This window comes from Pelmatolapia mariae, linkage group LG18 (genome assembly GCF_036321145.2).
Source record: "Pelmatolapia mariae isolate MD_Pm_ZW linkage group LG18, Pm_UMD_F_2, whole genome shotgun sequence".
In the NCBI taxonomy this organism is placed as follows: Eukaryota; Metazoa; Chordata; class Actinopteri; order Cichliformes; family Cichlidae; genus Pelmatolapia; species Pelmatolapia mariae.
Window position 1 is genome coordinate 26,800,795 of NC_086243.1, and position 26,247 is coordinate 26,827,041.

General features: G+C 39.3%; 1 protein-coding gene and 1 pseudogene across 1 annotated transcript; both read right to left on the reverse strand.

The window, feature by feature from the left end:
• Window positions 1-14,836: 14,836 nt before the first annotated feature.
• LOC134617072 (T-lymphocyte surface antigen Ly-9-like) lies at window positions 14,837-23,393 on the reverse strand. The gene is made up of 6 exons (XM_063462238.1): window positions 23,292-23,393; window positions 20,948-21,247; window positions 20,580-20,864; window positions 18,798-19,097; window positions 18,097-18,381; window positions 14,837-15,830 (listed from the first exon to the last, which is right to left on the reverse strand). Exons 1-6 carry the CDS (start codon window positions 23,338-23,340, stop codon window positions 15,721-15,723), a joined length of 1,329 nt encoding a protein of 442 aa, XP_063318308.1. The 5' UTR covers window positions 23,341-23,393; the 3' UTR covers window positions 14,837-15,720.
• Window positions 23,394-24,199: 806 nt separating this feature from the next.
• On the reverse strand, window positions 24,200-26,113 carry LOC134616171 (uncharacterized; annotated as a pseudogene).
• Between the last annotated feature and the right edge of the window lie 134 nt (window positions 26,114-26,247).

Below are 26,247 nucleotides of genomic sequence, written 5' to 3' on the forward strand. Positions count from 1 at the left end.
CAGGTTGGGAAAGAATGAAAAGATAAACCCTTTTCAAGCTTATTCTCTTGCCGGTCGTGCGATCGAACATTGCAGCGGACCACACAGCAAATACGAACCATGGCTGTTGTGTGTGCCTTCGCTCCTTTTTCGCTTGCGCTTTGTTTAGACCCCCAAAATGGCGGATCGGGCCAAAATCCTTTCCACGCCCACCCCCGTGACATCACGCTCCAAAGCCCTATGCCTGTAGCATTCTGCCTATTAGCTTAGCACAACAACAACAACAAAAAGGCGCTCTCTCACCCAGGAAACACGCAGAGAGAGAGCGTCACCCTGTAACCATGGCAACCGTAACGCTGCCGCCTGGAACAACAGAACATAGCTGTCAAACAAAACCCAAACAGTCCTGACCCGCCACAATATGAAACAGGAAAGTACCGCCGTGTAATCCATTTATTTCAACAAAGTAACTGTTCTGTCCTTATTGTGCGTCCCTTTGCCCAACTTGACAGACAGCTAACGGTTTCAATGAACATACGAGGCTGAAGTAAGTTTGAGGCTTTTTACTTCGTCAGTAGTTCAATGATTGACATCCTTTTCTTCCCGTAAAACTAAAAACAAACACAAAGTAAATGTTACAAGATGTATTTTCCTTTTAACTCACACTTCTAGGATATGAACTACACTGTTATATAGTATGCGTAATCAACAGCGACTCAGTAGTGATCACAATACAATTTAGCGAGTTTAGCATCCTCAAAGATAAACATAACAGACGAAATAACTGGTTTCTAAACAAATCTCTGTAATAGAAATGCACCAAATAAACTTGTAAACATGTTGTACATTAATACTCACAAGCAATAACTCTCCAAGGCAGAAACGTTTTAAAGAGCATCTAAGGCGACAAACAGCATATTCTGCAGGCTAACAAGCGACCAGCTTCCTGTTTCCTCTACCCACAGGAACACAGAAAAACCCCACCAAAATATAAGCTTGTGAGTATTCCCACTATGACCAGCAGAGGGTGCTGAAGAGAAAGAACCTATGCATGTCATAACACTCCCCGTCTGGTATTGTAAAATACCACTATGAACCAACTGAAACATCATAAACTGCAAGATTTTACAGATTATATTTGAATACAATGTTTACCATCATGACACACATACTTCTCAGTCCTTTGGGGACATCAATAACACTGTCTCTGACACAGGTCTCAGGTAAGTATTAATAGTTCCATTTCTTGAGACCCTCACTTTAATCTTCCTGACCCTGCCATCCTTATCCGGGAAGATCTGGTTGACAAGTCCCATTGGCCATTCATTGCACCTCACTTGTGCGTCTTTAATGAGCACCAAATCTCCCACCTTGAGGTTTGCAATTGTTACGTTGCCACTTGTTCCGGCTTTGCAGTGTCCCTAAGTACTCCCGTCTCCATCTGGTCCAAAATGTGTTTGCAAGGTATTGAACTTGCCTCCACTGCTGTCGATGGAGATCTTTCTCAATAAAACTTCCCGGAGGGGGGAGAGGAGTGCACACCTTCTGAGTGAGAAGCATGGAAGGCGTCAACAGGAAGGGTGTGTCAGGATCTGTTGTGATAGGAGACAAAGGTCTAGCATTAATGATGGCTGTTACCTCTGCCATTAGAGTGGAAAGCACCTCATGTGTCAAGTGAGCGTGCGTGGTTTGGAGACGCATTGCATCCAGGATACGTCGGGACAACCCTATCATACGTTCCCAGCTTCCTCCCATATGAGAAGAGTGAGGTGGATTAAAGATCCAGGTGCATCCCTCTTCTCCCAGGTATGTCTTAATGCTCAACGCGTCGGGGTCTGTCAGTGTGAAACCTAGCTCCCGGCAAGCACCCACGAAATTAGTCCCACAATCGGATCGAATCTGCTTAACAGGCCCTCTCAAACTGAAGAATCGACGCAGGGCATTGATGAAACTTGATGCGTCCATCGACTCAATCAGTTCAATGTGCACAGCACGTGTGCTAAGACACGTAAAAAGAACAGCCCACCTTCTGCTATTTGCCTGGCCTCCTCTTGTGCGCCTTGTGACCACAGACCAAGGCCCAAATACATCCAAACCCATGAAAGTGAAAGGGGGTTCGGTGCTGACACGATCAGAAGGCAGATCTGCCATTCTTTGCTCAGTTGCTCTCTTCCTAAGTCTGTTGCAGGTGATACAGTTGTGGATAATCTGCTTGATTAGCCTCCTTGATCCTGTAATCCAATATCCAGCAGTACGGACTGCACCTTCTGTGAACACCCGTCCCTGATGCATTACTCGCTGGTGATGGTGTTCTACTATCAACTTGGCAACGTGGCTACCACCTGGAATAATGAGATGATGTTTCTCCTTGTAGTCGATGTTGGCGTGTTTGAGCCTTCCACCTATCCTCAAGAGTCCTTCATCATCACAGTAGGGACTGAGTTTTTGTAAAGAGCTGTGTTTTGGTATGTCTTTACCATTGGTAATACAGGCAAGTTCCTCCTCAAACATTTCCTTCTGCACACTTTTGATGATGACAATCTCAGCCCTTGTCAGTTCCTCTGCTGTGCGAGACTGTTTGCAATGATGCCATGAACTGCAAGAGGGACCTTCATCTTTGCTCTTGAAGACCTTTGCAATATGAATGAGCAAGCTAAGGGCCTTGAGGAGTTTCTTCAAAGAGGAAAAACGTCTGAACCTTTGCGATCCAAGCAGAGACCCATCATTGCTCGTGTGAGTGACAAAGCTACGTATTTCATCATCCAACTCGGGGTCCACAAGGTCATAGGTTTCAGCTTCTCTTGTAACACTAGCTTGTAACAAGAAGGCAGGTCCTTTAAGCCAGGCACTGTCACCAAGCATGGCAGCAGGCACCGAGCGTGTGCCTATGTCAGCAGGGTTAGAGCTCGTAGGGACATAGTGCCATTGTTTTGGTTCTGAAATCCTCCTGATTCGCTGCACCCTGTTGCCAACATATACATAGAACCTCTTCGTCTGGTTGCTTATATAGCCTAAAACCACACGACTGTCTGTGTAGAATTCAACTGCATCAAGATTTAGGTCCAGTTCACTTGTGATGACTTCGGCAAGCTCTGCAGCTAACACAGCAGCTCCCAATTCCAGTCTTGGAATTGTATGAGCAGATTGTGGGGCCAATTTTGCTTTCCCTAGAACGAAGCCCACCTGATGGTTCTGATTTTCGCCAGTGGTCTTTAGGAAAGCAACCGCTGCAATGGCTTTAGTGGAGGCATCTGAAAAGATGTGTAACTCTTTCCTGATTGCTGTTGACATCGTAGCAGAAGCGTAGGTTCTTGGAATATGTACATTCTTGAGATCGACAAGAGATTCTTTCCATGTATCCCACTCGGCCTCCCTTTCGCTAGGCAGTGGAGTGTCCCAGTCTAGGGCCTCACTTGAAAGTTCTCTCAGCAGCATCTTTCCCTGGATTGTAACCGGTGAAGCAAATCCTAAGGGATCGAAAAGACCATTGATTGTAGCTAAGACACCTCTCTTTGTAAAGGGCTTCACTGTTTCTGCTACTCGAAAGGTAAAGGTGTCTTTCTTTAGGTCCCATATCAGACCAAGACTTCGCTGTGTAGGTGTCACATCAGTCTCCAGATTTAGCTCCTTAAGCCCCTTTGCACGGTCATCTGGAGAAAACGCATCAAGAACCTCAGAGCTGTTTGATGCTATTTTATGCAGGCGAAGGTTAGATGTGGCAAGCATTTCCTGTGCTCTCTTCATTAGATCAATAGCTTCACTGGCTGTGGGCCTTGACATAAGCGCATCATCAACGTAGAACTCCCTCTCAACGAAGCGTCGTGCATCTGATCCGAATTCCTCTTCACCATGAGCTGCTGCACATCGAAGGCCGTATATAGCTACGGATGGTGAGGGACTGTTGCCAAACACGTGAACGTTCATTTGATACTCACAGATGTCATTGGCAGGATTGTTGTCTTCATGCCAGAGGAAGCGCAAATAGTTTCGATGGTCCTCTCTTACAATGAAACTGTGAAACATCTGTTCAATGTCAGCGGTTACTGCAACAGTTTCACGTCTGAACCTCAACAATACTCCCAACAAGCTATTATTGAGGTCAGGTCCAGAGAGGAGAACATCATTGAGAGAGACACCATGGCACTTTGCACTTGAGTCAAACACAACTCTGATCTGACCCGGCTTCTGAGGATGGTACACCCCAAACGTAGGTAAGTACCAGCACTCCTTGTCCACCTCGAGTGGAGGAGCCAGTTCAGCATGGTCACGATCAAATATGTTCTGCATGAAAGCAAAGAAATGCCTCTTCATTTCAGGCCTTTTTTCAAGGGTGCGATGAAGACAGGATAAGCGTTTGACAGCCTGGTCGCGATTGTTGGGCAGCCACTGGCGAGGTCCCTTGAATGGAAGTGGCGCCACCCAGCTGTTGCTGTCATCTATGAACATCTCTCTCTTCATGACCTCTAGGAACAGTTTGTCTTCAATAGAAAGGCCGATTTTGTTATCGTCCTCAGATGTATCAAAGATGGTGCTTCCAAGAGTGCATGCCTTAACTCTAGGTGTTTCGGTGGTAGGGAAGGCTTTACGCTCAGACTTGGACCCATAATTCTCTTTGATATGAACCATATTTGGACATGGTCTGAAATGGGATGGGCGATTGTTCTCAAGCACATTAGTGTGATAGGCATCCACAGTTGCAGGCTTGTGAGCATCACCTAAACAGACATCACCAATGATGACCCATCCCAGGTCCAGTTTCTGTGCATATGGGGCATTGTGAGGACCATTTCTATGCTGCCTCGCTTTGTGGACACTAAGTAGGTCACGTCCAAGTAAGAGGAGGATCTCAGCTTTGTGATCGAGTGGTGGGATGAGATGGGCTATTGGCCTTAGATGAGCATGTTCTGCTGCCACCTCAGGGGTAGGTATCTCAGCTCTGTTACTCGGAATGTTATTACATTCAATTATTGTCGGCAGCGTGACTGATGTGGCTCCATCTAGTGACTCCACTACAAAGCCTGTAGCTCTTCTACCCATCATTTCTGTCGTTCCCGCACATGTACGAAGTGTGAATGGAGACTCTGATCCCTCTATGCCATAAACATCAAAAAACTCTGACCTGGCAAGTGACCGATTACTCTGATCATCGAGCACGACATAAGCCTTTGTCACTCGCTCTGGCTGCTCTTTTGGGAAAACCTTTACCAAGCAGATCTTAGAACAGGATCTTCCTCTCTGAGCCTCTCCACATACTTCGGTACAAGTCGATGTTATAGCAGGCTGAGTTGTCTCTTCTGTGCCCTCCCCGCCATGACAAAAGAGAGTTGCAAGGGGTGGTCCTGGATGAACGGCAGAGATATGATTCCTGCTTTCACATTCTGTACACTTGATTGTTGTGTTACAGTTCTTGGCCATGTGACTAGTGGAAGAACAGCATCTAAAACAGATACCGTTGTCCTTGAGGAAGGTCTTACGCTCCTCAATGGGTTTATTGCGAAACCTTCTGCAGCGCTTGAGGGGATGTGGCTTTTTATGAATAGGACACTGCCTTTCCACATCACAGGTTTGCTCTCTCACACTGTCTTGGCCAGCTTTCTCCTGTGATATTTCCGTCTTGTGAGCAGAGACCAAACCCTTATAGGGCTTCCTCACTGTAGTATCTGATCTAAGGTGGTCTGTAGTAGATGCTAAGAGCCTGAAGCCTGGGTCATTGCGGGCTTGTGCCTCTCTGCAGACAAAGTCACAGAGAAAGGAAAATGGCGGAAAAATGACACTATGGTCAACTTTATACTTAAAACCCTGAGAGAGCCACTTTTCCTGGATATTGTGTGGTAACTTGTCCACAATTGGAGCAACACCACGTGCAGTGTCAAGATAGCTTAGCCCTGGGAGATAACCCTCTGATTTTGCTGCCTCAACCTCTTGCAGCAGGTCACTAAGCTCTCTCAGCTTCACAGGATCCTTGCTACTGACCTTTGGGAAGTTTGTAAGCCTGTCGAACAGTGTTTTTTCAATTATCTCTGGAGAGCCAAAACATTCCTCCAAGCGCTCCCAGGCTTTGTCCAGTCCAACTTCAGGACGACAGACGTGCACCGTCTTTATTCTTTTCACGTGCCGTGCTGAGTCGTGCCCCAGCCACTTAATAAGGAGGTCCAACTCTTCACTGGGGCTGAGTTTTAGTCCACTGATTGCATTCAGAAAGGAGGATTTCCACGCCCAGTAATTTTCAGGGCAGTCATCAAACTTTGTGAGACCAGCATTAATAAGATCCCTCCGTGCCAAGTACCTTGCTATATCACCCACCTGAGCATTGTCATCTGGTAGGAGTTGTGGTGTGACTCGATCAGGCGACCTTTCCCTTGTGCTCTCTGGTGGGTGCGGTGTTGAGTGGGGGTAAATACCAGACTTTGGTTCCTGAGATAGCCCTGATGTTGGAATGGCTTTGTTTCTCATTTTGAACAAGTGGGATTCAACATATGGAGTACCAAAGCTTTGCCTGGGAGGAATCGTGGGCTTCAGCTCATGAACAGTTGACTCTCTATGCTCTGCCTCTGGTTTAGCACTCTCGGTTGGCTGTAGATGCTGCTCCACATACTGGCGTGTCCTTTCAGCAGTCTCTTCAAAGGCTGGTTTCCTTTCAGTTTTGACAGACTCCTCTGCTGCAACCTCAAGGATGCTGGCTTCAGCCATAGCTGCTGCTACCTCCTTTTCATACTGTAAGGTGTTCAATTTGGCTTCTATGCGAGCCTTCTCAATCATCATTTCTGACTCTATTTTGGCATAATCGGCTCGTGCACGAGCTGCCTCCAGTTTAGCACGAGCTGCAGCAGCGGCTCGACTGGCTGATGATCCACTAGATGCTATAGAGGCCACTGACCTGGTCTCTAGAGCCGACAGCTGCGTTATTTCTTTCGCGGCTTGTGTGTCCTCCATCCCACAATGCTGCTGTGTGGCAAGCGTAAGCAGTAGTAGAGATGAGACGTGCTGGCAGCCGAGGTTGCTGTCTTTGATTATCTCTGCCCGCTGAGAAGCTGCTTTTTTACTGTTCTGTCCTTATTGTGTGTCCCTTTGCCCAACTTGACAGACAGCTAACGGTTTCAATGAACACAGGAGGCGGAAGTAAGTTTGAGGCTTTTTACTTCGTCAGTAGTTCAATGATTGACATCCTTTTCTTCCCGTAAAACTAAAAACAAACACAAAGTAAATGTTACAAGATGTATTTTCCTTTTAACTCACACTTCTAGGATATGAACTACACTGTTATATAGTATGCGTAATCAACAGCGACTCAGTAGTGATCACAATACAATTTAGCGAGTTTAGCATCCTCAAAGATAAACATAACAGACGAAATAACTGGTTTCTAAACAAATCTCTGTAATAGAAATGCACCAAATAAACTTGTAAACATGTTGTACATTAATACTCACAAGCAATAACTCTCCAAGGCAGAAACGTTTTAAAGAGCATCTAAGGCGACAAACAGCATATTCTGCAGGCTAACAAGAGACCAGCTTCCTGTTTCCTCTACCCACAGGAACACAGAAAAACCCCACCAAAATATAAGCTTGTGAGTATTCCCACTATGACCAGCAGAGGGTGCTGAAGAGAAAGAACCTATGCATGTCATAACAGTAACTATTCTAAATACCACCTTTTTAAACGGTAACTGTAACGGAATACAGTTACTCATATTTTGTATTTTAAATACGTAACGGCGGTACATGTATTCCGTTACTCCCCAACACTGCTATTAAATAAACAAGTTATAAATCACACATGATATTTACATTTAATTAGAAAATTTCCCACCGAGTGTCACAGAACAGAACATCAGTGCCACCATCACAACAAAAGACATGGTTGAATCTATGACTCCAAAATGTGGAACTGTGAATGAATGAAAGGATGACAGGGCTAGAACTGTCTCACTTTTTTCTGTTTTCACAGCTACTGGCTGCAGTCTTATTGGGCAAAAGTAAGCACAAGACACTTTGTCATCAAGTTTCCAAACCCTGTTTTGTATGGAATCAGAACGATGCCACCTTGAAACGAAACCGAAAAAAATATTGAAACCGAAAAAAAATATTGTAACTGAAATAAATGTCCTGAAAAATCTTGTATTGAAACCGAAAAAAAAATTTGATAGTGAAAAACAAATAAATGAAACTGTAATTTTTTTGTTTTCGCTTACATTTTTTTTTTTTTTCAGTTTCAATCCATTTTTCGGTTTCAATCCATTTTTTTCGGTTTCAAACCATTTTTCGGTTTCACTCTGCTGGCACTGTTTTGGCTAGCTACCTAACTAGCTAAGATGAGCACTCGACAGTAGGGGAAACTTGTTTTGTAAAGTTCGTTTAGCTAACCCGTGGCAGGTGAATGAATTTACCCTGACTAAAGAAATCAAGAGAAACGCACCGGGCTGCTCAGTGACTAACCACGGTTACTGTACTTTTATTATGAGTATTATACTGTAAGAGCAACAGGCTGGACTCTGCTTCTGCTCCTGTGCAGAGCTGATTATTAAATATGTGCAAACAGCAGCATGTTTTCTGTCGCTTTCCACATGTGGAAGGACATTAACACCAACTTTTAAAAACCTGGCACTTCAGTAACCCCTCATTAGTCAATAGCTACGGATTAAATAGCAAAGCCCGATACTTATGTACTGAAACCAACTACTTCCGCTTGTCAGCTTAAGTTAAAATGTTACATTTTTCCTCTGATCATTTTTTTAGCTTTTTTTTTACTGAGTTTGTTACAAATATTCAGGTTAAAAAACTGTCCGAATTATTTTTAATGAGTTATGTTCACAAAGTCACATGTGCAGTACTCTGTACAGCTTGCATCCTTTAGGACAAATAATTTGAAGCATTAATATTTCTTGTTCAATACCACTGCTGATAACACCTCCGTATGTTGTGACCAGGATGCAGCAGCAGACTGAACCTTGACTGAAACCTGCTCCATCATCTCATCTTTGTAGATGTCCATTTATAAAGCATCAACAACTCAAAGGTAAACATGATATTAGAAAATGTGTTAGTATATAAGGCCTTTAAAACAAATAAAAAATAAACAGCTCATATGTCAGCTGTCGGCAGAACTGTAGGACTGAACAACTTCAGATCCCGAGTGTGTGAGGACAGAGAAGGAATCAGCTCTATTTCAGATTTGAGAGATAAACTTTATATTTCAGTTTGTGATGATTCTGTTCTGTTTGTGATTACAGGAGCTGCCCTCAGATTCAGACCTCAGCACCACCCAGTGACAGCAGACAGATCATCCTATATCTTCAATCTTTGTAGTAACTCCAAAATTAACTGAAGAAAACAGTACAAAGGTTAAAGTACCACATTTGCTGTCAGTGAAAGCTGCAGCTGTTTTATTGATAAATTTAAAGACAAAAAGTCAAAAGGATTAATCACCCCTGTAACTGTGTCACTATACATCAGCATTAACAGTACCTCAGTTTGGTGTTTCAGAAAACTGCTGATCTCAGACCTGCACAACTTCTGTTTTAAACACTGAATGTACTCAGCTACATGAAGAGCACATGATGTTTTCTCTGACACAATTAAATAAAACCTGATTAAAGTCAAAGGTTGTTACTTGTATTTGAACTAAAAACTTGTGATCTGGAATTCTTTCACTGTTTTTTGACAATAGTGTGTTATTTATCATAAAGTAATTCAGAGTCATTCATACCAGAGTAACCAGAGAGCACAACATATATTTAACTTTCTACAGGACTTAAAGCTATTATATTATGTAAAAGTCCAGACCCTCTGAGGATTATCTGAGTACTTCTAACATTACACAAAGCAAAGGTCTCCATCAGTGTTCATGAAATGCTGGGTTTATCCTTCTTGTGAGGGAGCTGCTGGTGAAGATCACGAGTCCTGCTTGATCCCGGCGATGAGTTTCAGTCTTCCTGGTGTTTCTGAAATGATGCCTCTCACTGTGGGTCAACAGAACATCTGACACGGGACAGCTGTAATGAAAGAAATTGAAGAAGTTTTGAAAAAAAATATCTTGGAAATGCCCTATATGTGAGAAGCAGATTTTGTATTTACTTTTCTTTTGCCAATCAAGATAACTAAAAGTATAATTTTCACCATACAAATACTAACCTTGTCACTCCGTCACTGTTTTGGGCTCTGGGCTTGTCCTTCCCAGCGCTCATGAGACTGCTTTTGGTGTACTGTGGTATGAGGTGCTAACCTGTTGACAGTGTTGGGAAGGTTAATTTTAAAATGTATTCCACCAAAGATTATAGAAGTAATGTATTCTGAATACTTTACAACTACATGAATGTACTATTGCTGTGTGATTTATTACTATTACTGAAGGTTACTCTCCATACCAATACCAACTAGATGTTAAAATCTTAATATAAATGAGTAACAGTAGGGTGGACATTAGGTAAGGCTGCACTTTTTGCAGCGATCTCGAATAGAAAACTATTCCGCGCATATATAAAACAGGTCCGCGGCTCCGAACCGTAGTAAAGGGACCCCTGGCTAATACGTCGGGTTCCGTGTCGGGCTCGTAGCTGAAAACTAGCTTTACTTTGTTGTCTGGGTCAACTTTTCTAGCGAGAGACAGAGAGAGGCGTTGAAAGGCTGCTCCAACGGAACTTATTGTTTCGGAGGAAAACATGAACACGGTGTACAGTCGAGTCTTAATAGCTTACTTACAACTGTGCTCGTCAGGCACTCTTTTTGGCTGCAGTGGTTATTATTATATTTACATGCTTCCAGCTCCCGTTTCTGCTCCGTGACAGCTCGTACTTTTCCTTTTTCTCCCTCCCTCGCTCACAGACACATAATGGGTTTGGCAGTCCATTCTCCCTGCAGCACGGACTTCACTGCCCATGAGGCTACATTGTTTAGGGCCATGCCTGTAACATTCTGCTATTGCCTTCATATTAAATCATTTTTGTATAATAATTTTTAGAGCCTCTTATTGCGTGTTTTGTTTGGGTTTCCACCGGTGTGGAATTACCAAAAATAGAGAGACCATAGCCTAACATATGAAACAGGAAAATACCGCCATGTAATCCATTTATTTCAACAAAGTAACTGTATTCTCAATATCACCTATTGAACGGTAACTGTAACGGATACATTTACTCATATTTTGTATTTTAAATACGTAACGCCGGTGCATGTATTACGTTACTCCCCAACACTGCCTGTTGATGAGATCTTGTGCCGCTCCTAAAACACCGGCCTCCAACTCCTAAAGAGAGACGGGTATCCCTAAATTTAGCAAATATTAGCTTCAGGCTAGCTTGCTACGACGAATAGGCTAATACCAGCATTTTACCACAACTTCACCAGATGTAGCTAAAAAAACTAAACTAATGTCCAGTCCAGTGGGACAGCAAGGAAAGATGACAAAAAATGATTACTTACTTGCGGTTTATAGGGTCAAGCTGAAATTGAAGCAGCCATTGAAAGACGGGAAGAGAGAAAGATGGCAGCTTGGTCAGCACTAGTGGCCTCTATAATGTATGCAAATACATGCGGGTCGGAATCCCCGCCCCCCCCCCCCCAGCGCGCCCCCGGACGCCAAAACAGTGCCAGCATATGGGCTCAAAATGTGGTCATAAATATTTTATACTTGTAAATCAGTTTTGTACTTGTAAATCAGGATTTGTATGTGTAAAAAGAATTTGTGTGTGTGTAAAAAAGATTTGTATGTGTAAAAAAGATTTGTGTGTGCGTAAAAAAGATTTGTATGTGTAAAAAAGATTTGTGTGTACGTAAAAAAGATTTGTATGTGTAAAAAAGATTTGTGTGTGCATAAAAAAGATTTGTGTGTGGACTTAGCCAAAAACCCCCTGCAAGTTACACGTACGAATTTTGACCCTATTTTTCTTCCTTTCATCTGATTGGTCAATGTCATGTCAATCACAAATGTAATAATCCAATCAGAGAACAGATGGGTTTGGCTGTCGGAGGGGCACTTTTTTGAAATGCAGGTCCTTGAAGGGTAATACAGTTTGAAGCTGGAGGATCTCTATATAAATATCCGATAGCAGCTAGGTCCGCTAATTTTCAGCAGCTGTTGAAAGGATAAAGTTGTGGTATATCAGTGGTTAGAAATACCATCATTACTTTAGGATTAGTTTAACACAAAGTCAGGGCTGACCCGGGACCATTGCTGTGAGTCACAGTGCGCAGCATAAAAGTCCTTTCACATCGGACGCAGGATGTGCTGCTAATGCTAAATGCTAACTAAAAGCAAAGGATCCAGAATTTGTTGCGCTGGCTGCTGGGCTCTGTGGGTTTTTGCAGCAGCTCTACCTGTACTAGATGCACCTGCTCCTTGTCGTTTCTATTTCTGACTTTATGTCCTCTACAAGAGTTTGGTTGTTTTTTTTTTGCTAGTTCTTCAAATGTTCAATAAAAACATGTATGCTAATTCATAAGGAAGAAAGCTTTGTAATGAAGACTGTCATTTCCAAAACACTGCCCGCCCCCCGCGGTCCGCAGCGCTGTTGAAAAGGCTGTGGAAGTCCCTGTATTAAGCACATAGACCTGTCACACAAAAATCACCAAACTCAGACGACCACAGACTGTTTTCCTTCGTGGTGATGAAGGAAAACGCTGGGTTGGCATGTAAAAGGGCATTTATTCCCTTCAAAGACCTGCAGTTCAAAAAAAAGCGTCCCTCCGACAGCCAAACCCATCTGTTCTCTGATTGGATTGTTACATTTGTGATTGACATGACATTGACCAATCAGATGAAAGGAAGAAAAATAGGGTCAAAATTCGTACGTGTAACTTGCAGGGGGTTTTTGGCTAAGTCCACACAAATCTTTTTTACGCACACACAAATCTTTTTTACACATACAAATCTTTTTTACGCACACACAAATCTTTTTTACACATACAAATCTTTTTTACGCACACACAAATCTTTTTTACACATACAAATCTTTTTTACGCACACACAAATCTTTTTTACACATACAAATCTTTTTTACACACACACAAATTCTTTTTACACATACAAATCCTGATTTACAAGTACAAAATATTTATGACCACATTTTGAGCCCATACCAGCAGATTGAAACCGAAAAATGGATTGAAACCGAAAAAAAATGGATTGAAACTGAAAAAAAAAATTGTAAGCGAAAACAAAAAAATTACAGTTTCAATTAATTGTTTTTCACTATCAAATTTTTTTTTCAGTTTCAATACAAGATTTTTCAGTACATTTATTTCAGTTACAATATTTTTTTTCGGTTTTAATATTTTTTTCGGTTTCGTTTCAAGGTGGCATCGTTCTGATTCCATAGTTTTATTGCTTGATTTTGTGCATGAAATTGCATTAATTTATCTGAAACTCCATTAAAGAATGTAAATGAATTAACATTATGCGTTAATGAATGAACAATGCATTTATTAAAGCTTTGATATTGAGACATTGTTTGTTGAAATTCACAATCAAAGTTATCAAGCATATCTTGGTAGTAGTAAATAACCAAAGACAAATAAAAACAACTCTCAGATCCACTCACAAGCCTTCCTCCACCTTCAGGTTTTTTTATGGATAATTTTTATGGATAGAATTTCTACGTGTAGTCAAGTGGAGGAAGGCATCCACTTGGGTGGTCTCAGAATCTAATCTCTGCTTTTCCCAGATTATGTGGTTCTGTTGGCTTCATCAGGTGACGGCCTCCAGCTTGCACTGGAACTGTTCGCAGCCAAGTGTGAAGAAGTGGGAATAAGAATCTGCATATCCAAGTCTGAGGCCATGGTCCTCAGTCGAAAAAGGGTGGATTACCCACTCCAGGTCAGGGACTAGTTTCTGCCCTAAGTGGAGGAGTTTAAGGAAATTGACAGAGAGATTTGTGCTGCGGCTGCAGTTATTCAGACGCTATACTGGTCCGTCATGGTGAAGAGAGAGCTGAGTGTAAAAGCAAAGCCCTCATTTTACCAGTCGATCTACGTCCCTACCCTCACCTATGGTCACAAGCTGTCGGTAGTGGCCGAAAGAACAAGATCGCGGATACAAGCAGCAGAAATGAGCTTCTTAGGAAGGGTAGTTGGCCTCTCCCCTAGGGATAGGGTGAGGAGTTCAGCCATCTTGGAGGGCCTCAGAGTAGAGCCGCTGCTCCTCCACATCGAAAGGAGCCAGTTGAGGACATTAAGAAGAGACTACATCTCTTGGCTGGCCTGGGAACACCTTGGTGTTCCTCCAGATAAGCTGGAGGAGGTGGTCGGGGAGAGAGAGGTCTGGGCTTCTCTGCTCAGGCCTCTGTCCCCACGACCCAGTCCCGTTTAAGCAGAGGAAGAGGATGGATAGATTTAGAATTCCACAGAATGTTCAGCATATTAACTTTCCCTATGAATTACACAAATGAGACAGATATAAATATGATGGTTCAAATATTTTCAGTATTCCCAAGTGAAGTTTGCCATTTATTAATGAGAAGACGATCTGCTTTTTCACATATAATATTGAAGTTTAATCCTTACAGTTAAGGTTAGATTTTCAGATAGCTGCATTTGTAGTCACCAAATTCCTCTTTAGGATGTAAAATTCCTTAGGTTTGACATGTTAAGCAAAAATGCTTCCACAAAAAACAGATGTGAAATATAAGAAAAAGGAAGATCAAGAACAAGAAATGAATAAACCAGTGAAAGAAAAACAGGAAAATGTAAAACTAGAAAAAACACATGTACTGAATAACTCAATATGCTAACACATAATAAATCATAATTGTTTTTAAAGTAATCTGTATTCATATGTATTATGCTGATAACAACATTGATATTTATAAATACTGTTGGTATTTGTAAGAAATATTATATTTATTAATCATGTAAATTTCCCAGACCTGTCGTCTACATGACATCCCAAAAAAATACCGAGTCCAAATGTTGAACGTCATATTGACCTCCAATTTGGGTCATGGTTGGACGTTCAAATTGTGGACCTTGTTTGGACGTCGTATAGCCTTAAAAATGTTAATGTGTGTGTGTGTACCTGTTTGAGGATGGGTTAACTTTGTATTATGTTTATTTGATTTGACTGTATCTTTTTTGTTAAGGATTGTTCTTTGGTTAAAGGATTTGTTTATGTAAAGTTTAAGGTATTCTTTTCCTTTTTGTGTATAATCCTGCTGATTTTATCCCCTCTGCATCCAGGCTGAGAGCTGAATGTAGTGGAGGGTCTTCTGTGTGTGGTGCTGGGTTCCCTCACAATCAAATGCATGTGCACAAGTGCCTGCAGTGATTCATTTATTTTTATTTGTTGAATCCATCTCCCTCTCATGTTGGCCATTCTCAGCTGCCGGTAAGCCTCAGTCCTGAACCCCCCTTCCCTTTGTGGCTGGATGTGTAGAGTTTTAAAAATGTTTATTTTTTCCTATTAATGAACTTAAACTTTTGAAAGGTGGGATCACGTCTCTCACCTCATCTTAGTGTGCCTTTCTGATGCTTTTACTCATTTCCTTGGGTGACATTCCTAAGGTGGTGTTGTTGACAACTTTTGGCTTCCCAAAACATGGTGGGAAAAGTGAGTGTGCAAATGTGCAAATGTCTGTACTTACAAAACATTTGCAATACCTAATTTTGAGCTGTATAACACAAAAATCTTCATAAAAATTAGCAAACCTCCAAAACGTGTTAACCTGTGTAGTTATCTACCACTGGTGTCTGTAACTTCAAATTTTTCTAAAATTATATTAGTTATATGCGTAAGTGGAAATCTCCTTCTCTATTTTCGCTTCTTAATCTTCTCCATAATGTGGACACTGATCACAGCTAACACCATGATGATCAGACCAACAGAGAACACGACTGTCTTCACCACACAGATGGAGATACCTGCAGACATGAGCAGAAATAATGAAACACACTAAATAAATTGGAACTACAGTTTCTTTTGTCTGACTTACATTTCAGAAATACAGGTAATTTATTTTTCAGTGTATCCGAACTGTATTCAGCATTTCAGAGGAAAAAATGAGTGTTATGAAACGGCTGTGTGCAGGCAGGAAAAGGACCCAAAGTGCAGCCTTCAGAGACAAACATGAACTTAAACAGCTTTAATGCTGAACTCAAAAGCAACAAACTTCAAAATAAACTTACACAGACAGAACACACAGCAAGATGAGGGTAGATAAGGGTATATCACAACACGGACACAGAGAAACACAGGGCTTAAATACACAGAGGGAGCAATCAGGGAATGGGAAAGAGGAGGGAAACAGCTGGGGCAACTCAGGCCTAACGAGACAGAGGAAGCAAAACCAGACACATTAACATAAGACATGGACCTTCAAAGTAAAACAGGAAACATAACACAGAGACGCAGACTTGACACGGGGAGACAGCAGACAGGGGAGACAGCAACTATGGATCACAGACAGAAAACTAGAACATTAAAACTCTAACAAAACCCACACAGAGAACCTAAACTAAGAATAAACCTATAACCCATAATATAATGAAATAAACAAAATCAAAGAACCAAAACCACAAAACACTGGGTCGATGACCCAGGCACCCTTACAGTGAGCCTTTATTGTGACTGATTTAGATTCCAAACAATATACAAAACCAAAACTTCAGACAGGAAGCATCACTAGGAAACTCACAGGCCTGACAGCAAACAACACAGAGCACAGCAAGTGACACCAATGACAAAGGACACAGAGTAGGACTGAAGTTTATATACAGTTAGGTACATATATATTTGGACACTCACACATGTTTTTTAAATGTTTGCTGAAACATATTCCAATTAAAGTTATATGGACATGGACATAATGTGCAGACTCTCTGCTTTCATTTGAGAGCATCCACATTCAAATTGGATGAAGGGTTTAGGAGTTTTAACTCCTTAACATGTCCCAAACTCTTTTTAAAGGAGTCAAACGTAATTGGACAATTGACTCAAAGGCTATTTCATGGGCAGGTGTGAGCAATTCTTTCATATTTTGTTATCAATTAAGCAAATAAGTGGCCTGGAGTTGATCTAAGGTGTAATGCTTGCATTTGGAAAATTTTGCTGTGAACAGACAACATGCAGTCAAAGGAGCTCTCCATGCAGGTGAAACAACATCCTTAAGCTGCGAAAAAAGAAAAATCCCATTTAAGAAATTGCTACAATATTAGGAGTTGCAAAATCTACAATTTGCCAACCAAGAGAACAGCAAACTCCAGGATGTAGGAGTATCTATGTATACAATAAAGAGAAGAAAGGCCCACAAACAAACAGCAACTGAACGCCTCTGCAGTAAATACCTAGCAGAGCATACAAAAGGAGAAAACCCAGGATCTGGTGATGTCCATGAGTTTAAGACTTCATGGTGTCATTTCCAGTAAAGTATTAGAAATTAACATTTTATTTTCAGTATTTTAACTTTTCCAATTACTCTCGAAATGCCTCTGAAATGAATTCATTGTGAGGAACTAAAATGATTTCATCCCTCACATTTTATACAGTCTTTTTATTTAATCCACTAAGTTAAATTTTAAAGTCTGCACTTTAATTACATCTGAGTTGTTTCATTTAAACTCATTGTGGTAATGTACAGAACCAATTTAGGTTGACCTAATTTGTTTCTGACCGGGTTGTTACAAATGAATGATTTTATTTAATAGACATGGATAGGAGCATCAGAGATTGTGATTTTCCGAGCAGGTTTTGTTGTCAACTTTAAAAATCTGATGTGAGTTTCTGACATCAGTCTTACACTCTAGTAATACATGAGTAATTTTGGATTTTCTCATCAAAAGAAAAATAATAAATGTGTCAAATTTGGTACAGATTTAATTTTTCTCATGTAATCAGTATTCAAAAAAATCTATACCAAATGCAGCCTATGTATGAGTATGTATATGTATGCGGAAAACAGACTTAATTATTCTTCAAGCAGTCAACTACTACTAAGGTATTTAGGTTTTGAGATTGTAATTGAAATTGTATTCCAGATCAATAGAAGCAGACACAAGCTTCAAAATTCCTGGTAACTTTTGAATGGATGTGCTCAATATGGGTCAGCTCATTGGTTGCAACTGTCCCACCAAATGGTCAAGACATGATTTTGCAGAATGTACAAATGAATGTGATCTCTTTGAGTCTTACCTGGTTTTTCCTTGCAATAAAGTTTGATCTCCTCCTTAGTCTGTTCCACGCTCACTTGGTTGCTGTGATTACAGACGATTAAGTCTTGCTGCAAATAGACAATGAGATTGGAAGAATAGGTTTGGGCTTTAAAGCTTCCTTTTTCTACCAGAGAGCAGTTTTGGGCATCACATGTGAAAATGCTGCTGATTTGAGAATCCACTGTGCTGCAGGTCACAATGAGGTTACAGCAGTCTGAGCTGCCGGACACAGAGTCCACTGTCAGGTTAACTGGAGACACTGGATCTGAAGAATAACAGGCATGAAGAGATTTAAAACAGGTCTGTACCTCAAAATCACTTTTATTGTCACATCACATGTGCAGGTACACTGGTACAGTACATGTGAGTGAAATTCTTGTGTGCGAGCTTCACAAGCAACAGAGTTGTGCAAAATACAATAATGTAAAACAAGCAAAATATAAAAATGGCTAATCTAAAAAGTAATAAATATATGTACAATATGTAAAGGTATATACATTACTGAATGTGTATACTAAATATGTTTTTCTACGTGTGTGTGTTTGAGTGTGTATATAGTATGTATATACATGTTTTACAAATGAAATAAAGTAAACAATAAAATAAGATATATAAAATATACAGAGGTTGGTATGTGAACCTTATCAACATTTCAAAAGAAAATTGTAAAACGGGACGTACCTTGGACTATGACCTTGTATTCAGCTACATTTTGGTCTTTTCCCCCAGACACAACTGCAGTATAATCTCCACTGTCATTGTGTTGCACATTCTTTAACAGCAAAGAGTAATTTTGTTCAAAGACCTCAGCCCTTCCTTCATATTTGTCAAACACGACTGGATCATTATTAAAACCACATTTAGCTACATTGTTAGTTTCATTAAATTTCCAGAACAAATCAGTTTTTCTGTCTAGTACAACAGATTTCTTTATATCCAGGTGTAAGTCCTTTCCACGGAGGAGAAACACATGTTGGAGCCCTAAAAGAAAAACAACAAACCTGATGTCAGAATCTTCTTATTAAGATGCAACTGGAAGTCTCTCAAATTAAATACAGTAGATATATTTTTCAGTGTTTTTATTATTGTTTTGTCAACAATTTTATATAATCTGTTTATATGTTTATAATTAAAAATATTTATTAGTGTAAATATGTTTAATTGTTATTCAGCTGTAATAAAACACCCTTACATCAATCAGACATCTCTAAAATTAATATAGATTTGTGTGTAACTTGCCACACATCATCCTTCAGTTACTTTTTGTCTAGATCATTTCCAACAATAAAATATGGACTTCACAGATTAACCTTTTGAAAATCAGTTCCTATTAGAAGTTATGACTTCCACACAACTTTGGATGGTACACGTCTAATATCTAGAGTTGCCCAAATTCATTAAACTATCTCTGCTTCCCTCCATGACAGAAATAGGGAAGCTACACCCCCAAACCTTACAATATGTGTCTGCTCCAAGACCACGTCAAAGAACCAAACCACAAATCAGCAATGAAGGAATCAGCCATGAAAAATGAAATGAAGACTGAGATAAAGTTATAAAACATTTGAAAGCCTTACTCTTATTCTTTCAGACCCTAACTGTCTGCTTGAACATTACACAGTAATTCTTGTCTATCTAAAAAAAAAAAATTACGTTTAAAAGCAAAGACTAATTTTGTCTAAATAACTCGACTGTCCTTCACATGTGTCAAACACGATTGCATCTTCATAATAATGGTTACCAACATTGTTAGTGGTAGTAAATAAGGTTTCTTTTTGTCTACTACAACAGATTTCTTTATGTCCACATCAGGGCTGGACTGGAACAAAAAATCGGCTAGGCATTTTGACTTAAGACCGCCCATCAGGTATTATAGGAAAAGCCATAAAGCCTTTGAATGAAAACAAATCCTGTTTTACGGGACAAATCGCATTCCTTTTCACCTCAATACAGATACCTCAATACCATTTTCTTCTGTTTGTCTGTGTTAAGATTGCTTTCAGAGCCTTTGCCCTAGCAAGGGGCTGCACCGACCTCCTCAGCTGTTCCAGCCCAATCCACCGCCTCTCATTATTTATACAGTTACAAAACAAACAAACAAACAAAAAAGATCAGACATGCCCATCGGGCAATTGCCGGGTGGTCCAATGGTCAGTCCAGCTGTGGACATTGTGATCCTCTGAGCAGGTTTTGTTGTCACCTTTAAAAATCTGATGTGAGTTTCTGCCGTCAGTCTTACACTCTAGTAATCAGAATGTTTTAGAAATCTGTCAAATTTGGTGATATACATATGAAATTTTTCTCATGCCAATCAGTATTTTAAAAAACCTATACGAAAATTCAGCCCATGTATGAGCAAAACAGAGTGATTTATTCTTCAAGATTGGTTGCAACTGTCCCACCAAAGGGTCAAGACATGATTTTGCAGAATGTACAAATGAATGTGATGTCTTTGAATCTCACCTGGTTTTTCCTTGCAATAAAGTTTGATCTCCTCCTTAGTCTGTTTGACGCTCACTTGGTTGCTGTGATTACAGACAATGGAGTCTTGCTGCAAATAGACAGTGAGATTGGAAGAATAGGTTTGGGTCTTAAAGCTTCCTCTATCTACCAGAGAGCAGTTTTGGGCATCACATGTGAAAATACTGCTGATTTGAGAATCCACTGTGCTGCAGGTCACAATGAGGTTACAGGAGCCTGAACCGCTGGACACAGAGTCCACTGTCAGGTTAACTGGAGACACTGGATCTGAAGAGTAACAGGCATGAAGAGATTTAAAACAGGTCTGTACCTTATCAACATTACAAAAGGAAAATGAAAACAAGACTTACCTTGGACTATGACCTTGTATTGAGCTACCCTTTGCTCTTGTCCTCCAACCACAACTGCAGTATAATCTCCACTGTCACTGTGTTGTACATTCTTTAACAGCAAAGAGTAATTTTGTCCAAAAACCTCAACTCTTCCTTCATAACCGTCAAATAATACTACCTCTTTATTATAACTAATTTTACCAACATAATTAGTGGTATTAAACCTCCAGAAAAAGTCAGTCTTTTTGTCTAGTTCAACAGATTTCACTACATTCAAGTGTAAGTCCTTTCCACGGAGGAGAAACACATGTTGGAGCCCTAAAAGAAGAGAAAAACAGCAAACCTGATGTCAGAATCTTCTTATTAAGATGCAACTGGAAGTCTCTCAAATTAAATACAGTAGATTTTTTTTCTGTATTTTTATTATTGTTTTGTCAACATTTTTATATAATCTGTTTATATGTTTATAATTAAACATATTTATTAATTTTTGTTGTGATATTTTTCACCACAGCTTTTCACCTGCCTTTTGCTGCTCTGCACACCTCTCAAAGCACTTTGGTCAGGTCCTGGTAACCTACTCACACAGGGGGAGGCATGATTGGACGATGGAGACCAGCTGTGTTGGTCAGCCTCCCCTGATTCCACCCTATTATTTGATTATTTTCATTATTGTTTTGTCAAATCTAACTGCTTGCGTTTGTAGCACCCACCAAACAATAATCGGTTTCACACGTCAGATAATGCTGTTGTAGAAAACATGAACTTGTTATGAGATACAGCTTCCATCTCTCTTCAGACAGCACACCTCTCCTATCTTGAGATATGACTAAATATATTAAACCAATCAAGTCTTATTAAATTAACAGCTGCAAAAGAGTTACAGCAATCTTTCACTCTAGTTTATATACAAAAGGCCAGGACATAGTAAGGATTACTTTGAAAGTTGCATTTTTAAACTTTCTGACTTTTTCTCTTATTGTGCTAAGTGCTCAGTGAGATAAAATTATTATAGTGGGTAATTAAAAAAATATTAATATTGATTTTGCAAGTGTTGTGACATTTTTGTTACAACACTTGCAGTTGATTTTTTTAATCATCAATACAAGAATCAACCATGAAAAATGAAAAAGTGACTGGGATAGAGTTATAAAACATCTGGAAGCCTTACTCTCAGCCTTTTACACCCTAACTGTCTACTTGAGCATTTCATAGTATTGATTTAAAACAGTCTTTTATCTATTTTATTTTATTTTTATTTAAAAGAAAATACTACTTTTGTCTAAATAACTCAGCCTGTCCTTCACATCTGTCAAACACTATGACATCCTGATAAAAATGTTTTTTACAAACATTGTTAGTGGTAGTAAATTAAGTTTCCTTTTGTCTATTACAACAGATTTCTTTATGTCTACATGTAAGTCCGTTCCATGAAGTACAAACACATTTTCAGACCCTATAAAGACCTGAAAAAAAGACGTTAGACATAAAGTCATGTACTCACACCTCGTTTGATTTAATTATTTTTATAGTGTTTTTCATTATGATTGGAAATTAATGGGCAATTAGCTGTTTTACAGTTAATTATTAGGCAGCCTCTAAGATTTTACAAAGTTATGTGTCGTAAATAGTTATATATTGGACCTGGGCAAATAAATAGAACTTAAAAAAACAAAAAACAAATCTATGTCCAAACAACAGTATGTTCATCAATGCCATGGAATTCTGTAATATCAGCAATACGTCCCTTCTTTTCTGCTCAAACAAAGAAGTAATACATACCAATACAGTATCAAATCTTTAATAAATTTCTGTATCTTACAAACTTTGCTTTACATAGCAAATATTATAACACTCAACACTAAATAAACTCATATAACAGTATCGTACTTAATAATTCTCAAAATTCTCAACTTGCACTACTTCTGTTCTCTTTTATTAACTCAATAACTAAAACATCTATAAGGACAGAGAGCTATTTTGAAAAACATTATCTGAAGACACAAGGAACTTTCTTCCACAGTGTTTTCTTCCTCCCCGCTCAGAACCAGGAAACCTTCTAGCACATGAAACTGAGTCATTGCAAGGAAGAGGAAGTGACTATTTTTAGATGAACTAACTTGTCAAACCTTATTCAGGCTGTCAGAGACGCAGCTCTGATTAAATTGTGATGTACTTCAAGACATTAATCAAGCCTTTTACCCGCTGCAATTAAATAACTGATACCTTTTGTAGTGAACACTATTATAAAAGAAAACATTTGCACTTTTCATCTTTGTCGGTTATGTCCCTGTTGAATTAAGGAAGCAGTTGCTATATACTTCTACTATATGTGTGCTAATATTTAGACTTTTTTTCCTACCTTCAGCCTCAGTGCAGGACAGCAACACAAGAATCACAAAGAAAAACATTCTAGAGTCTCGAGGTTTCTCTGAAATGCAACAATGTTGAAGTGTTTTATACCACTGACAGCAGAGCCCCTTCTCACAGCTGTGTTCCTCCTCTAAACAGACCAACAGTGCAAAAGGGAACTTTGAGCTGTGCTAGTTTCAGATCCAAGATAACCATAATTTCACAGGAACACTTCCTTTGAGCAGAAAGAGATGGCAAAACAGAAGCCATGACTCAGCAGTAACAGTTGAAAATACAATTTCTAAACATATGATCTCCCTGTAGCCCACATCACAGGTCATTTACTGCCCTCTTCTGGTCACATTGATGAAAGTTCAGGGTTCAGGGCTGTTAGTCCTGCATTGTGGAAAAGAATTCAGAAACACTGCTTTTGTTCTTGTATTTAAGAAAAAGCTTTAAAAACACAATTTTCTTTACAAAGTGATACATAACCTTTATTTTTTTATAACTTAGCAAGAAAAAAAAGGAGCATTTATATCGCAGATGTCTTTTCTGACTCATTTTGACGTGACCATGTTTATATGTACTATGTTTGCACTGTATTTATTGCTACATCTAGTATAAAATTAAGTGATAAGTAAATAAATAAATTCTAATATGCAAAACTGTGTACCGCCTTTATCATAAAACACTTGCAAAGTCTTGTTTTCAAAATTTCTAAATCATATTTGTGATATTTTTGCAACATATGGAATGAAGAACACTCAGAGCATATATATAGCTTTTATACAGCACACACAACACATTACAAACAACCAAACAGGATACCAGTGGTTAGAGAAGAAGGGTTTTTTTTTTAACTTCAAGGGTTTTTATAGAAGTGTGGGAACTATATGTTCAGTGTAATTGATGCACTATTTATTTTTGTCTCTCTAATTTCTCTATGATGTGGACACTGATGACAGGAAACACCATGATGATCAGACCCACAGAGAAAACAACTGTCTTTACCAAACAGGCAGATATACCATCAGAGAGACTCACAGAACCTGCAACACAAAGAAAAGGTAAAACAAACAAACAAACAAACCAAAAATAATCAAAAGACCTTAAACTTAAAAACAGATTAAACTCTGAGTCAATCAGCTGTAAAGAACAATTAATTTCTCTAACAGAAATTGACTAGTAGTGATTGTTTTGTCTAAATTTTATAGACCGACAATGTGCAAAGCAGGCATACAAATAACTTAATTTGCTTGTTTTACTCTTAAACTAGTGGTCAAAAACAATAAAATAGCATCCAGAAAAATATTCATTCTCTTTCTGTGAAGTTATAATTCACTCTTGGTGTGAGAAGGTCACATCAATTATTAATTTCTTTAAATGAAAGAAGTGTTATTTTAAGAAAGAAATCAAAATGATCATCATCAACACTTTCTCTTTCAGTCTTACCGGCCAGTAGTGCACAAATATGTTCAATGTTCTTCATGTCTCTGGTCCAGCTGACCTGGTTGCTATGGTCACAGATGACTGATAGATTTGACAGGTAAACATGGAGAGAAGCACCTGAGGTCGTAACCTCTGATTGCTCTCCTCCTTCCTGATAGCAGATTGTGGTGTCACATGTAAAAATGCTGCTGATGTGAGCGTGCTTTGTGCTGCAGGTCACCGTGAGGTTACACGAGTCTGAGCTGCTGGACACAGAATTGACAGTCAGGTCGACCGGTGACACTGGATCTGAGGGGGGAGGAGGTGTTTAAAGTAAAATACACATCAGTGGTTACTCTCCATCAATGTCTGACAAGTTGCAATACTTACCTTGAACCGTGATGTTGTATTCAGTTAATATTACTGTATCTTGAGCAAGCAAGCAAGCAAGCAATTTATTTATATAGCACTTTCGGATCAGCCCCCAGCTGAACACAAAGTGCTGTACACTTAACATGCCAGAGTGATACACTGAACATGTTAAAAAATAAGAAAAATAATAATATAAAAAAAAAAAAAAAAAAAAAAATATATATATATATATATATATATATATATATATATATATATATATATATATATATAAAATGATTATTAAAATGACATTAAAATAAATAAAATTAGCACAAATAGCAAAGACAATAATAAAATAGTATAAAAAATGATGATGAGAATTACATTTAAAACAATAAAATCAGCACATTAGATCAAAACAATAAAATCAATAAAATTGGGTCAGACTGTGTCATATGCCAAGGAGTAAAAATGGGTTTTAAGATGTGTTTTAAAAGTGGGGGCCTATCACTTGTGCAGTATAAACTCCACTGTCTGCCTCTTGAAGATTCTTCAGTTTCACAGAAACTCAACCCTTCCAGAGTAATCATCAGTGACTGTTGGTTCTCTACCAAGTGAAAATGTTATTAAAATATTGTCAACCTTAAATGTCCACTTAAAAATAAACAAATATTTTGGAATTTCATCTTCCTTCACATCAAGAAGTACATCCTTTCCCTTCTGTACAAACACAAAAGTCACTGCACTGCACCCTGGAAAGAACAGAAGTCACATAATAGAATATCACTGAAATATATTTTCAATCATTATTAATCATTTTGTAATTTTGTGCAGAAGAAATGAAATGAAAGAATGAAAGAAATCCATCCACATTAATATCACAGTTTTCACTTAGAGTGAAATTTGAGAAAGCAGTTTTGGATTTTTTTTTTTTTAAATCCTAAACTTCTTTCTGGTTATTTAGACATAACATTTCTTACCTGGTGTCTCGGTGCAGAACAACAGTGTCAGTATGATAAAGGAAGGCAATGTACAGTCTCTGGCTTTCATAGCTCCAATGTACAGCATGAAATGTTTTACACCAACAACAGCAGCAGAGTGTTAAACCTGGAGCACTGTAACGTTTGTCCAATTGCAACCGTACATTCTTTCATTGCGAAAGTGAACACATGAATCTACTTCCC

What these genes read in the sequence shown, in the direction of transcription:
- LOC134617072 (XM_063462238.1), bottom strand. Translation starts at nt 23,340, where the DNA reads ATGTTTTTCTTTGTGATTCTTGTGTTGCTGTCCTGCACTGAGGCTGAA. An exon ending in GTCCTGCACTGAGGCTGAAG is followed by an intron (nt 21,248 to 23,291) that starts GTAGGAAAAAAA and finishes CTCTTCTTTTAG; the next exon opens with GGCTCCAACATGTGTTTCTC. An exon ending in ATACAAGGTCATAGTCCAAG is followed by an intron (nt 20,865 to 20,947) that starts GTAAGTCTTGTT and finishes GTTACTCTTCAG; the next exon opens with ATCCAGTGTCTCCAGTTAAC.